This window comes from Electrophorus electricus, chromosome 10, assembly GCF_041902795.1.
Source record: "Electrophorus electricus isolate QZ-2024a chromosome 10, ASM4190279v1, whole genome shotgun sequence".
In the NCBI taxonomy this organism is placed as follows: domain Eukaryota; kingdom Metazoa; phylum Chordata; class Actinopteri; order Gymnotiformes; family Gymnotidae; genus Electrophorus; species Electrophorus electricus.
Window position 1 is genome coordinate 4133436 of NC_137506.1, and position 15167 is coordinate 4148602.

General features: G+C 37.8%; 2 protein-coding genes across 10 annotated transcripts; one reads left to right on the forward strand and one right to left on the reverse strand.

Annotated features, from left to right (window-relative positions):
* Positions 1-563: 563 nt before the first annotated feature.
* LOC113583675 (synaptosomal-associated protein 23-like) lies at positions 564-11080 on the reverse strand. 5 transcript variants are annotated; one of them, XM_081721416.1, is made up of 9 exons: positions 10332-10620; positions 10021-10054; positions 7831-7930; positions 6069-6110; positions 4916-4964; positions 4605-4722; positions 4162-4329; positions 1557-1701; positions 564-1431 (listed from the first exon to the last, which is right to left on the reverse strand). In XM_081721416.1, the coding sequence occupies exons 2-9, from the start codon at positions 10029-10031 to the stop codon at positions 1372-1374; spliced, it is 693 nt and encodes a 230-aa protein (XP_081577542.1). In that variant the 5' UTR covers positions 10032-10054; positions 10332-10620; the 3' UTR covers positions 564-1371. The 5 variants fall into 5 exon arrangements, with proteins under 5 accessions (XP_081577542.1, XP_081577545.1, XP_081577544.1 ...); XM_081721419.1 differs by lacking the exon at positions 10021-10054 and adding an exon at positions 7415-7511 and having other exon boundaries at positions 10332-10435; XM_081721418.1 differs by lacking the exons at positions 10021-10054; positions 10332-10620 and adding an exon at positions 11061-11080.
* ccdc28a (coiled-coil domain containing 28A) lies at positions 10708-14558 on the forward strand. 5 transcript variants are annotated; one of them, XM_027020127.3, is made up of 7 exons: positions 10994-11131; positions 11372-11465; positions 11569-11755; positions 12056-12219; positions 12543-12697; positions 12782-12804; positions 14408-14558. In XM_027020127.3, exons 3-7 carry the CDS (start codon positions 11598-11600, stop codon positions 14460-14462), a joined length of 555 nt encoding a protein of 184 aa, XP_026875928.3. In that variant the 5' UTR covers positions 10994-11131; positions 11372-11465; positions 11569-11597; the 3' UTR covers positions 14463-14558. The 5 variants fall into 5 exon arrangements, with proteins under 5 accessions (XP_081577549.1, XP_026875928.3, XP_081577546.1 ...); XM_081721423.1 differs by having other exon boundaries at positions 10708-11006; positions 12782-14558; XM_081721420.1 differs by having other exon boundaries at positions 12782-14558.
* Positions 14559-15167: the final 609 nt, after the last annotated feature.

The following is a 15167-nucleotide window of genomic DNA, read 5'->3' on the forward strand; positions in this document are numbered from 1 at the left end:
CAGCTGAACTCCACCCTAAATCGTTGCTATCCTCCCAACCAAAGGGAATCCATGTTGTGAATTGTCAGAGGAAAAAAGGGAAACATTTCTCAAGATGCCACTTCATCCACCCTCTATAGGCAGTGACAGCTCTCTGGATAAGCTATTAATGACAAGGTAGAGGCCAGATTCATAGAGCTCATTAATGACACAAAATGAATGTCATTGTAGATAACTGCTGTTCTGAACAGGTCCACTAGTCACAGACATGCAGATGAAAATTCTGGAGGAGTAAAATGATCTAAAATTAGTTTTCAGTGTTGAATCATCACAGGTGCCACATTGATCACAAGTTCAATTCACATCTCATTTTTTCTCTTTTTGGACTTGCATTACCAACTAAACTTTTTTAACAATTAGTCTTATTATTAGTCTTTTCTACATCTGATTGTAATGCAATTTCTTGTACCCAAGTTTAACAATAATTCACTTAAAGCTTCCTGTGAATGCAGTACAAGTCAAAGTTTAGACAGTCAGGACTCACATGGTCCCAATTAAAAGTAAAAGAAGGCACATCATCTCAATTTAAAGTAATTATATTGGCTTTATTAGAAACAAAATGGACATTTTATAGTTCTACACCTACTATTATGAACTATTCATTTTACATGAGAATAACCAAGAATTCTCCATATTTTATATTACATAAGCAAACATTTTGTTCACATCATACAAAACTTTTACTAATCAACATAGCTCATTTTTATAATGCAAACTGATTGCAATGGGGGAGAGAACAATACACTATTAATATATAATTATGGAAATCTTCTTCACAAGACATGGTTCCTTACCCTTTTATAAATATGAATACAGTCAACAGATGTAGGAAGATATTTTGAAAAAAAAAAAAAAAAGACCTATTATAAACTTTCTTAGAGGGGGTTAGAATAGACTTTTAACAGGCTATCAGGGTCAACACCCACAGACATGTGGAGATGCCATTGGTTCCTTTATGGAAAAAGAAGAGTAAGGGAACAACCAGCCATGAACCCAGGTGGAGAGAGCCTGTTAAAAATCACATCTCTATGTGTACAATATGCACAGACAAGACAACAGTAACAAGAGCTTCTCACACAACTAAACTACGTTATGTATCTCATTCATATTTCACATATAGAGGCAAAGTCCTGATTGTACAAGAGGTGTGTGTGTGTTCTATTTACAAAATAGCATCTAAACTAAGAAAAAGGCACAGCTGGCACACAGTATTTCTGAAGGTGGAATTGTTTAATCTTCAGAAGAGAGAGAGAGAGAGAGAGAGAGAGAGAGAGAGAGAGAGAGAGAGAGAGAGAGAGAAACTGCTCATCCATATCTGTAGAAGTTAACTCTCTACAGAAGCTTGTTGGCTCTCTGGTTGGCTTCATCAATACGAACTTTATTCATATCAGCCTGTGCACAAAAAAGGGAAAATGTTGGAAATTTTGGATTTTTTTTATGCAATTAATTTTAAATAGATCAAAGGAATGCCAAAGGGCTGTATTAACAAATGTCAAGTGCATGTGAAAAGGTCATACTTTTTCATTAATGCGGTCGATGGTCTTGTTCTGCTTGTCAATCTCATTGCCCATGTCCAGAGCCATGTTCTTCAAGTTCCCGATGACGCTTCCCACCTGGTCCAAGTTCTCCTCCATTTCTACCTCCCGATCGTCATTTGTTATCCTGACCAAACAAACAAATACAAACAAAACTACATAAAACTAAATAAAAGTTACACTGTGTAGCTGTTGAGAGAAAATAAACCTCAGTCTTATTATTTAGTAATACATCTGTTGAACCCTGATGAGCTGGTTAGACTAAATATGATGTCACCTCTGTGATACAATAGCCCTATTCAGACTGGATTAGTTTGACAGGGGATAAATGTAATGAAACATTTTACATGTCTCCTCAGTGATGAAACTAAAGCATGCAAACTACAATAAAACTGCTAGTACATTAGTTTAACATCTTTAAGGAACTCAACTTTATATCTTTAAGGAGCCATAAGTGGATTTCCTGAAATCCTATAAAGAGGTAGATTTCAGCTCAGTAATCAGATTAACACCAGACTCCTGTAGATGGGGAGTAGTCCCATTACTTGATTACTTGAAGTACACATGCATTAACTGCATTACTGACAAAATCTGCTTTCCCGCTGTTACTGGATTGGTGAGTGCATGCAAACACAGTTGTAGATCCTAGTTTTTCTCAAGATAAATGCTCTCCGAGGCAGTGTATGGAGTGGAAGATACCGTCCAGACATTAAATGCTTGACCATTTAATGATTCGGGATGGTCTGTGATGGATCCATGTGCTAGGAGACGAAATCCAGATAGTAGCAGTGGCCAAAAAAAGTTTTTTCCAACATAAGCAGACAATGTCGAAAATAATGGAGATTTGTACCTGGTAATAAAATCACAAAGAAGCACCTATAAAAGACTAAATGACCCGAGAACCTCATGAAAACTCGTCTGAATAGGTCTTAATACCACCTCCGAGCTCCTGTAGCTCACCTAGTACAGCTGACAGAGCATAGTGCTACTAACTCCAAGGTCACTAGTTTGATTCCCAGGGAGCACATGTACCATCATACTGATAAATATGTAAGCTTCTCTGGATAAGAGAGTCTGCAAAACAATGCAGGTACTTCTGCTTGTGTTACACTTTGCTGTAATAACTAATATTTAACAGTTATGCAACTTCTCCCAGTAAGTTCATGATGTAGCGCTATAAATTCTTATGCAAGTGTAAGTGCTAGGAAAAAAGGATGCATTAGGAAAAAAGCATGCATTAAGATACCAATGATAGAGAAGCACACCAATTGGGACTCTCTCACTTCAGCAGCTTTACAGCAGGCTCTTTACTTCTGAATGGCAGGAGGAGTAGTTGAGTAGCCAAAACAACCAAACAAGTGAACAACCAGGGTGTGCAAGACAATGGCTAAATCATTTGTACTACACAATAAAGTATGAAGTCCTATAAAGCAAAAAAAAAAAAAAAAGCATGTTACACACGTGCTGAGAACAATATGTCCCTCCCTAGTGACCTGCTGTCCTGCTAATCTGCTGCACAGAATATTAGCCAAAATATTAGTCCAGTAGGTCAGGAATGAGCTATAAAGTCAGTGATGCAAACAGATAAGCAGTAAAGTTGGTGAGAACATTGTGTGGACGGAGAAAACCTGACAACTAGAGGGTCCAAGGGCATAGGCTTCCCGGGATATTGTTACATGCTCATTTCTAGTTACTGTAGGTAGTGTTGTCTAACTGCAACCATGCCGGTTTCTAACTACACATGCGTCCTCCATCCACCTGATTCACCTGCAAGACTTCATGTGCCCTTAATTCACTCTGAAAATAACACACAATATCTAACACTGCTCAAGCTATCAAATGTACAACTGACTTGCCAAATTACAAAGCCACGTTAAAGAGTTTGTATTTATAAATTGCAGATCATTTAAGGTCAGAAACATTCACAGGAAGCTTTTAAAAATCCAGTTAGAGGATCTTGGTGTGCGAGTGGATGATATGAGAGTTCAGAAAAGACAGACAGGAATCAGATCATATAGAGCTTTGAAGGTTAGAGGAATAATTTTGTACTTTATCCAAGAGATGAGGGAGAGTCAGTGTAATTGCTGAAGGACACTTGGTAGATGTAAGAATTCTAGGTACTGCGTTTTGGATGAACTGGAGATGGTTGACAAATCTGACAGGGATGCCATAGAAGAATCACTACTACATTAATCAATATTCTAGAGTGATCATCACTGAGCAAGGGGCATACGCATGTAATATTACACAGATGATAAAATGCAGCGTCCTGACTTGCAGACCACAGGAGGTACTGGACCAACGCCAGCCATCCCAAAAATGGGTTATTCTCTCTGTTGAGGTCAGGGAAGCGCTTCTGCTCCCTGAAGGCAAACAAAGGATAAACAAGTCTTTCTGTTTTAACCTGTCTTCAGTGTTAGGGCTGTAGTGAACAGCACTGACAGCGCAAAGGGAAAGTCCAGAGAACCACAACATTCCAAGAGAAGATTTTATACTTCAATTATTCAGTTCGCTCAATGGCTTGGTTCAGATGTTAGGAAGTGAGACACAGACAAAGTGGGCTATTTGCACTATACATCTATATCACCTCTTGATGTAGGGACCAGAGGATGACACTGGAGCACCAGCCTGGCCATTGCGCTTGCTGGCTGGCTGGCTGGACACCACATGCCCCTCTCCTCCCTCTGTGCTGGCATTATCACTTCCAGTCCCCCATGTCCGCTTATACCGCCCATCATGCTCAATGGACCTCACTCTGAAAGGAAGGGAAAGGATTCTTTATCAATTTACTTTTGATTTTAAAAGTTTTTTTTTATTTTTATTTTGCTGTGCATGCTTATTATATTGTGTATTTTACTTCCGTCTTGAATTGACATCCTTTATTCACTTTTTTTAAATTTTCTTTTATTTCACATCACACACAATAAGAGTACCACATAGAAAGAACAGGCTACTTCTGGAACAGATTCTCTTCACTTCAGCCCAGTAATGTGTGGTATAAAAAGTGCACATGTGAGGTCCAGTTCTTACCTATCACAGGGACACACACATAAGCCACAACACTTCGACAGGTCAGTAAGGTTTTTGTCTGCCTGTTTCATGTCCTCATTGATCTGGTCCATTCCCCGTTCCACTTCCCGCAGTTGCTCTGAGCAAAAGATAACGATGAAGAAGGCAAGCATACCCAGAAAAGTGTAGTTCTCAACACATCTGCTTAAAAGATTTAAAGTTCTTAGAAAAGTGATTTGATAAAAGATACAAGCCACTCACCTCCAACACATCTGCTTAAAAGATTTAAAGTTCTTAGAAAAGTGATTTGATAAAAGATACAAGCCACTCACCTCCTTGCTGGTTGAGCATGTTCATGGTTTTGGCCCCCGTTTGCTCACTCTGAAAATGGAATTTGTGGGACACTTGTGAAAACATGACTACTTCCAATTCACTCTCATGATTTCAAACATAGGTAGATGATTACACTCATGTGTGTGCATGTCATGTTGATTACACTGCCCTTGGGCCACCAAGCCAACGAGTCTTGTGGCCACATTTAAGAGCGTGTGGCCAAAATGGTAAAAATATGTTTATATTTATGTTGTACTTACAATTAACATGCCTCAGCACCCAAAATAAATAAATAATAATAAAAAAAAATAGATAGATAGATAGATAGATAAATAAATCACGTTCCTTTGAAAAAGGAAATATTTATTTGAATACCTCACATTAATAAGAACATTGCCAGTGTCAAAACTGACAGCTAGCCAAGCTTGTGAGGTCATTATCTGAATCAACTGGCCATATGTTTGTTTGTTTTTTTTATTAGGCTCGCTGAAAGCACCAGCCACATTCCTGAATATTGTGTTTCCTGAACAAGTTACTCCCAGTAATGGCTGAGCTTGAGGTCTCTGACTCTTGTGAAAACTAATGACATATTCAACAGAACATCACATGCTTTTCAAAATCATACTCGGGCCACACAATTTATTTCTTCCACTCGACCTTCAAATTTTATTTATTTTTTGGAGACCAAAATACATTTATCATCATCATCATCAGCAGCAGCAGCACAGCCTATAAAGCTATATTTTTAATAATCTAGCCAACACAGTAGGCTACAAAAAAAGAAGTTATAGAAGTTGTCACTTAGCTAACACCACCCAGTGGAAAGTATTTGTTCGTTATAATTGTGTATATTTGTGAAGAAGTGAAAAGCAAAGTGGTCTGATGACGCTTTTCTTTTTTTTCTCCATTTGAAGAAGTTAAGCAGACACTCGGGCCAGAGGTTTTGAATGTTTAGTGGTCAAAATGTGAAATAACATGAACACATGCACCAGGCAATAGGAAATGTTGACCCCTGGTTACATCCAATTTTAAGTTACTGAGTAAAGAGAAAATCCAGGGATACAGTGACCAAGGCATCTGAATAATTTAGGTGCAATTTGTATCACCAGATTTTAGTGTTGCAAATGAACCTATGCTGCGCAAAGTTCTCACCTCCTCTGCCAGCTGCAGCATTCGTCTCGTGCTCTCCAGAGACTGTAAAAAACAACAACAAAAAAAAACATATGCCTCTGAACCATCATACAAGGACAAATATGCAGTTTTATAAACTCTAGCCTTAATAAAATAGCTGTTTCCCCATCACTTACAACTATGCAGAGCACAACCTTACTGATAAGTGGCACTAAAACTACCACTCATCTACAGCTTCTCACTGTGCTTAAACTCACACCAAAGTGACAATCATGTAGGCCTTCAAAACCAGAGTACAGTTATTTCTTCACAGTATAGTTCCTTCTTCAAAATCAGAGAAGAAACTAAATATAGTCCCTTGTTGGACTGTGCCCTTGTCGATCTATGCAATGAGCTGTTACACTGGTTATCAATATTTTTGATAACATGACTTATAATGTTATGTATTTTGTAAGGCATGATGGGTGCATTTTTATTAGTTTGTGGGGCAAAAAAAGTTAAACTAAAAACTAGCAATGCAACAATTAGCCCTACTCTGAGCAGCCTATTCATTTTACCTTCACTGAAACTAAGGTTGGGCAGTAAAGGCTTAAGTAGGTAGGATCTGTTTATGCAGCATCCCACAATGTAGCTCCTGTCGCTACCACTATACAAGTTGTTAATAAAGCTGAAACACACACACAATTAATTAATTATGCACTAAATAAATAATGGAAGTGACAACGTAAAAATAAAAGCTTGGTTTCACCAAACATACACTCAGTGTGTGGCCCCCAATAATATTGGTTAACTGTTAAAATGATTGAATTAAGAGTTAATTCATTTCAGGTCACTGCCGAATGACACAGATGTGTTCGCCAAAGATGTGCGCCTCATTTTTCAGACACATGTTGCAACATAACTCAGTAGTTACGGATATGTAACCAAACATATTTCATGAACAACGCTTACAAAATCACTAAGCTTAAAATGTTTTTAATATTGTGGCTCCAAGACATGACTGGTGTCATCACTCTTCCCCTATCAGGACAGTTACCATTGAATGACCACAACTATGGAAATAATAGAAAAACAGAGGAAGAGAACATTTTGCAAACTTTGAAGTGAATGACAGATTTAGGATAAAATCCAACCTCAAACTTGGCTGGCAGAGTTGCACAGGTAGCTATTGCTACTTCACAGGAGGTGAAAAGATATCACATTTCAATTCTGGTTTTAAATAAGCCCAGAGTAATGGAAAACCACAGTATTGAAAAAGACCACAGAATTGAAAAACTAAAGTGCCTGTGTTAGATGCTAAACAAGTGGTATGGATTTTGTTGAAATCTAGCTAATTTTCATTAGAAGTGGTTACATTATTAGTTTACCCCATGTTGCCTGAGCCGTTCTTCATGGGCTGAGGTCTTTCATGCTGTTAGTAGTACCCGACATGGTTTATTCACAGCAGAAAAAGCTCATCTCAGTCTTTCCAAAGGCACAGAAAGAGAGAAAAATGCAGGAAAGGGGAAAGCAGAAGGATAAGGTTAGAAAACCTCAGAATAGGCGCACTGTGAGATATATAATTCAACACCGGTAATGATTATGTAAGTACCAAATATCAACTACTGATCAACAGAATTCTTTTCTCCAGGAAGGAAGGAAGGAAGGAAGGAAGGAAACAACAAGGCTATGGTAGTAAGTAAGCATTCTCACAGGAAACTAAACAAGTATCCAGAGCTGACCATGAAACAGACAGATCAGTTCTAAACATCCTTTACAACATAGTAAGAGAGGAAAACCATACCTCATCAGTCAACTGGTTTGCCCTCATTGTCATATCTTCCACCGACATGTCTGCCATCTTGCTGCTGTCAGAACTGGCACTAAGCTCTACACTCTGGGGTCTGAGGATCAGAGCAGAGAAATCAAAGTTGATTGGATACACATGAGAAATAAATCAATTTAAATTAAAAAAAAAAAAGAACATAACATTCTTTTATAATCCAAGTACAAGTGTTAGATAACATTTTATATTTTAAATTATGATTAGTCCCCAGGTCTTCACAATTAGCCAAAAGGTTAGGGTTAAAGGTAGTGAGGAGGGATTCCTCCTATGGAATGTGACAGGAAAGAAACTAGGAGACAACAATCTTTCTGATACACTCCAAACACTTCAACACATTTGTGATTAGTATTATTTAGCCAAATTTCCTTCACTGTACACAGCAAAATAGGCTGATAAAGCATGTAATGAGAATTTTCTGAGGTGTCAGAGTGTGAAAGAGAGAGTGCGAATTTCACAGGCTTACCAATAAAGCCATGATTTACAATACTCAGTAAACACCTGAACTAATACAAGTAACAGTTTCATCATGAATTTCCAGAGCTATAGTACAACAGACGTACCCAAGTAAACCAAAAGAGCCGAAGAAAAAAGGATGACTAAGACTACAGTAGACATTTTGAGGGTCAGAAAACTGAATTCACTTGCTTTTAATATTTCTGTAGTAAAAACAACTTGCCTTAAATTTCATTAGATTTTCATTTTGGGCTCAATCAATTAGCTCTTTTTGGCACAGCTGTCTTTATGTGTGTTACAGAGCTAGCTCGTGATGGGCCATGCCATCTCAGAATGGGAACTACTGTGAAATTAAAGTGACGTACAACAGGGTTGAAAAATGGCTTACAAAGAACAATAGGAATAAACAGGAGGAAAAAAGATTAAAAATGTCCCAAATCAATAAAGTTACTATTTTTATATCTTCGCATTAACATTATGGCCTATACAACACTGCAAAAGAATGGAATACAATGGTTGTCCTTTAAGATAACTCCTTGCACAAAAAAGCATCAGTAGTGTTGCAACTGATAAAATGTGTACTTGATTAAATTTTTATTATGAGCTGTGCGAGCACATTGACCACACTCGAAAAAGTCAAATCAATTATTAAAATATCAATTGTCCATTGTTTTGGCACAAGGAAGGGCCTAAATTTATACATGTAAATAACAATAAATAAATAAAAAATAATAATAATAAAAATAAAAAATATTATGTATTATGCACCTCAAGTCAAAGGAAGTCTTCACTTTTCCTGTTGTTCAGCTAAATTCTGTTACTCTACCATTTTATATGCCCTACAGATGAAATGTATTTTATACATACAAATTGAGAATATTGCATTTATACTTTTGTTGAACACCAACTCAGTATTTTGCTAAAGCTTGAGTAAACATCATTTCAGAGGGAAAGTCAATAAAACCCACTTATGAAGCCTAGACACAACATCAATTCTCTCTGGATTTTGATGGCCTCAGTGGTATCGTCTCTGATCTACATTCCATCTCAAAATGCATCACAATTTACTCATTTCTTTATTACATCCACCTTCGTGCACACTAGCCTGTAGGGCATTTCACTGGACGTGACGACTCATAAGTAAGGAAATGCATTTCCAGTTTTTCTCAATAAACTGGTTTTCCAGCATCTTGTTTCTCTTCCACTCACACTGTCTAAGATTCTCTCACAAGAACACTGATTCATCAACACAGTGTAATGTCCTCTAAATGTAAAGGTTAATACAGATCAGTCAAATTAAGCAACTTGAAATCTGTAAAAGGTAACTATCGTAACATGACAGTCAAAAGTAGCTGCCAGTAAAATTACCCATTATGAAGTAGATTTTACAAATGCCTATAACAGCTCCTTAATGCTTTATCCTATCGAAATTTCATCCGTCGGAATGTCAAAAATAAAGCGAAAACAAAGGGTAACCTTTCAAAAGGAGCTACGTGCCTGACGCAGACAAGCACGTGACATGAAATGAGGACCATACAATAAATGTACTGCGTGACGTAGCTGCTCAGCTTAGCTAACCCACACCCAACACCACGAAAACTGCGGAAGGACTTGTTAGTCGACAAATATTATCGCATATTATCCAGTACGTGGATCCCATCACCCTGCTTTCTCGTACCCACTCTTCATACTCACTGATTACTCATCGTGTTCGCCGTCTTCTTTTTTTCTGACAAAAACAGTTGTTTATTGACAGTGTCAAATCAAATCAGGAACTTAACCTAGATAGGTGAGCTTATGTTAAACTTTTATGTGTGCATGCTAGCTAGCAACATAGCGTTGGCTAACGAATTCGTCAACTAGCTAGCTAGCTAGCTAGCCCACCAAGTTATCTAACCAAAGCTCCTCTTTATTTAGGGAAGCAACAGAATATAAACATTATTTCGTATTTTAGATGAAGATTGTCCGAGGTACTACACAGGCGTTCACAGACTCTGGATACTTACTTGGGAATGTTCAAACAAGATTTCCCTTTAGTCCCCAAGTTAAGTTTGCTATCTGCCGTGAACTATTTCCGAAATTCCTTCAGAGAAATGTCAGCTGTGTCTAATCACGTGACACGTGTTACTAAATGCGCATGCGTAAACAATCATTTCAACAGTTTTTTTTTTGTTTTGTTTTGTTTTTTTTAAACTGATGCGGGACGGAACGGTTAAAAAATTCAACAGACCGTGTATATTACACTATCAAATATTAATGGCAAAACACTAATTTTGACAAATGCCAACATTTAACAAATTAAGTCTTACACAGATTCATTATTTTGTGTTACCGTTATCTGCATAAACATATAAGGGTCTCGCTTGATGAGGCAAAACAGCGTACATTTTTCTTTACCCATGGCATATTTAAAGTAAATTTCGTGATTTTTAAACCAACAAAGTACAGATTGATGGTCAGTATTATTAAAAAAATAATTTAAAAATAATAATTAAACTATAGCACACCATTATTCAAATTAGTAATCTAGCCAATTTTAGTACACTTCAATAATAATAATAATAATAATAATAATAATAATAAAGTGCAATGCAAATAAATTTGAGTAATTTCATTTAGTGAAAATCTTTATGAAAATGTCGTGATGACGACACCTTACACGACAAAGCAGGAAGTCTATGGTTTGTAAACTTTCTGATCAGTGGCCTTAATATATGAGATAATTTCATACTTACCAGCAATGTTCACACACGATAGGCCCTTCGTTTAACAGAAGACCCTGTTAAACTTCGCTAAAGTTTAACAGGTAAATATGAACATGTCTCTATTGATGGTATGAACTGTTTGCTAACTAGCTAGGTATTTTAGCTAGCTGACGATTGACTACACACGACAGTTGCAATATTAGAGTAGTTAGTTATCTTAATATAAATTAGCCAGCTAGCTAACTACGTAGCATTCAGTCAATTAGCTATTATCAGCACAACTGGTATTTTAGCATTAGGAAATATTTGAATTGTGGCTAATATGTTTTCCCTGGGTTCAGGTCCTCAAGATGCGTGCCACTTCAGATCCTGCAACAATCACGAATTATTAGCTAAATAAGACGAAATTGTCAGCGTCGATTAACCGTTACAAAGGTAAACTATTTATGTATAAAACTAACTTAGCAACGATCTGTATCTTTATCTAGTTCTGTAGCTACATAAGTGAATTCTGCCTGTTATTCTGCTTTTGTTGTAGAGTTAGGAACGAGATTTTTTTTTGTTACAATGGAGGAGAGGAAGATTAAACGAAAAAATACAAGACCGTCGAGTAACCAGGGTGCTGCTGTCGTCACTCGAAAAAATGTCACCACCAGCAGCAGCAGCAGGACATTCGGATTGACCGGGATGGGCACTTGCTCAAATCAGAAGTCACGATATCGCAGGTGGGGCATGAGTCAAGAACACAAGGTAAAAGGAGTTTTGATAATGTGTTCAGTCATCAAATTTTCCAGCCAGTGGGAAAGTTGGTTCCCATCTAGGCCTGCATGAACCCAAGGCCGAGCTGAATGCAGATAGCTTTTTTTTTATTTTTTTTATTTTTATTATTTTATTTATTATTGAGACCTTCAAGGAGCAGGCTGGACAGGCTATGTCTGGGAGAAAAGGGGAAATGTACAAAATAATTTAACATCTTTAAGAGACATAACCTGGATTATTCCCTTGTTGTTTTAATTGTCTTATAGAGGCGTGAAGGATAAGCCAAAGCCCCAGGGTAAGTCAAGTAAGACTAACCAGTCTGCGCCTATCCAGCACTCCTTCCTCACAGATGTGTCGGATGTGCAGGAGATGGAGAAAGGTCTGCTTGGCCTTCTCAATGACTTCCACTCTGGAAAACTTCAGGCTTTTGGTGAGCTGAAACTTTTCCCATAACTATCCTGGTAGGGTCTTTTCATCTTGAGGCTTTTTTACATTGCAAGTAAACAGATCCAATTGTTTTGTTCAGTCGTATTATTCTCGTGTATCTGCATTGCTCATCATTGTAGTGATGCAAATTTGCATATGCCGACTAGGACAGAGCTGGGATTATGTTCTTGGCTGGCTACCTACAAATGTAGATTTTGTCATAGATTATATTTTACATAAGGGCATCGGCATGGTTCTGAAAATATTTGGCATGGGCATGTTTTTCCTTTATTACCAGGTCAGTGGTTCTTCCTTTTTGTATCCCAGGTAATGAGTGCTCCATTGACCAAATGGAGCATGTGCGAGAGATGCAGGAGAAGCTGGCTCGATTGCACTTTGATCTCTATGGAGAAGTAGATGAAATGCCAGAGAACCAGCGCAAGCTTGCTTGTGACACCAACATGGACAAACTTCTATTGAATGTAAGTGTTGTGTGGATGAAATGTTGTGCGCTTGTACAAATCCAGTGTGTTTGATCTTTTATAATTTCTCATGTTTTTCCCCAGCTGGAAGAGTTGAGTTCTTCAATGTATCCTTGCACAAAATTTAGTCTGCATTTAAGAAGACTTAAGACAAATCTTTATTACCTGAATTATATGCAAAATGTTGTTTTGTTTTGTTTTTGTAAATGCACCCCTCAAAATAGAAGAGAATGAGGTTTGAGTGTGAGAGAAGAGATTGTGCTTAAAATAGTTGAAGTTGACAAATGCAGGTATAACTATGGGTATAAAGCTTTCATTTCTGGACTCATTTTGGAGGTGTCATCCTGCTGAAAGACAACCCAGAGACACACAAATATGAATTATAAACTGGATGCAGGATATCATTGAGTATATGTATGTCATTGTGTATATGTAGGGCAAGTGGTTTTTTTTTGTATTTTTCTCTTTTTCCTTCAAGCTCAGGTCCTCTACCAGGAGAGTCCTGAGTAGAATCTTGGCTGTTCCCAGGAATGCACTATTTTGGATTGAGATCTCATATGCTGTTCCTGGGATCTGTTGGAGCCATTCTCCCAGTTTAGGGGGCCCATAGTGCTCCGATTACCACGGGAACCACTGCTGCTTTCAAATTTCACATCTTTTCTAGCTCTTCTCCTAGCCTTGGCATTTTTTTAGCTTTTCCTATTCCTTGGCCCTGTTGTTGCTATCACTTTGGATTGCTATATATATCACTACAGCCCTCTTTTGCTGTTTGTCCATCACTACTATGTCTGTTTGGTTAGCCATTACCATTTTGTCAGTCTGTATCTGGAAGTCCCAAAGGATCTTAGCTTGGTCATTCTTCACCTTTGGGGGTGTATCCCACTTTGACCTCGGAGCTTCTAGCCTGTACTTGGCACAGATGTTTCTGTATACAATGCCTGCCCCTTGGTTATGGTGTTCCATGTACTCTCTGCTTGCTAGTATTTTGCATCCTGCTATTATGTGCTGGATTGTCTCAGGGGCACCTTTGCACATCCTGTATCTGAGGTCCTGCCTGGTGTGGTAGATCCCAGCATCTGTTGATCTTGCATTCAGAGCTTGTTCCTGTGCTGCCATGATTAATGTCTCTGTGCTGTCTTACAGTACAGCCTTTTCCAGCCATTGTTAGAATTTCTCTATCATCCACGTCCACTATTTGCCACTGGTATATATTGTGCAGGGTTTTTTCCTCCCATGATTTACCCTGTTCCTCCTCATTTCCATCCTCCTTGGGTGTCTGCTGTCTGTCACTTAAGCCCTTTGTCACTTGGGGCCATTTTCTTGGCATACCCCTGGATCTGAGTTTTCATCCTGAATAGTGGCCCTGATGCTCACTAAACCTTGGCCGCCCTCCTTCCACGTAGTGTACAGTCTCAGAGTGCTGGATTTGGGATCAAACCCAATTCAAACCTCGTTTTAAAAGCACATTTCATACACAAGACAATTCAAGGTTCTTTACAAATAAAAGAAAAATAAAGATTTGAATTAAGCAGAAAAGTTAAATAAAATATTTTAAAGGATGCATTAAAATTGCATTGCTAAAAATAAGTTAGTTGTTAAGTTACTTTTGTATTCCTGAATGTTCTGTATGTTTTTAAGTGCTCTTTCAGTGATGTCCTTTTAAAAAATGCTTACTGCCCTTTTTTTTTATTCTTAACAATGACTGTCAAGACAAAAGCTGAACCTTGCTGATAGCCAAGATGCCTCCAGAACATCCACCATGTGAAGTGCTGGAGTTCAGATAGTGATCTGCCCACTACAAAGCTGTGTGTGTGTGTGTGTGTGTGTGTGTGTGTGTGTGTGTGTGTGTGTGTGTGTGTGTGTGTGTATACGTACGTACGTCACAGAGAAAGCTGTGAGTGAGAATGTACATCACAGAGAGAGAGAGAGCATGTCACATGGCATTACTGTTAAACATCAGTAGCACTGTGAAATTGTAGACCTATAGGATTGGCCCACTTGCACAATTTAGTCTTTATTAGCATATCCAAGAATAAACCCGAGCAGTTATAACAATGTCCTTCTTACTCATCACTAGATTTGAGGTAATGAAGTAATGTGCATTTGTATATATTGAAATATAATGCTAGATCTAAATAGTATATTTAATCTATTAAAAGTTGCCTTTGAGGTGTGCAATACATAAACATTGGAAATGGTACCACAAATTCACTTTATTGTACTAGCAGTGGGGGGAGGGGGGTGGTGGTGTAGAATTTCTGTCATTTATAAGCCTGATTTATTTATTTTTTTTTTCCCTCTAATTGACCATTGTATTTTAAGATGTAATAGCAAGGCACCAAGTTTATAGGGAGCAGGGATTTTTTTTTGTTTTTGTTTTACACATTATTTCCTGAACTTTGTACCCCACAAATATTTGCCTTATTGTTACCTTTGACAGTATGCAGAGGAAAGTAACTTTTACATAAAT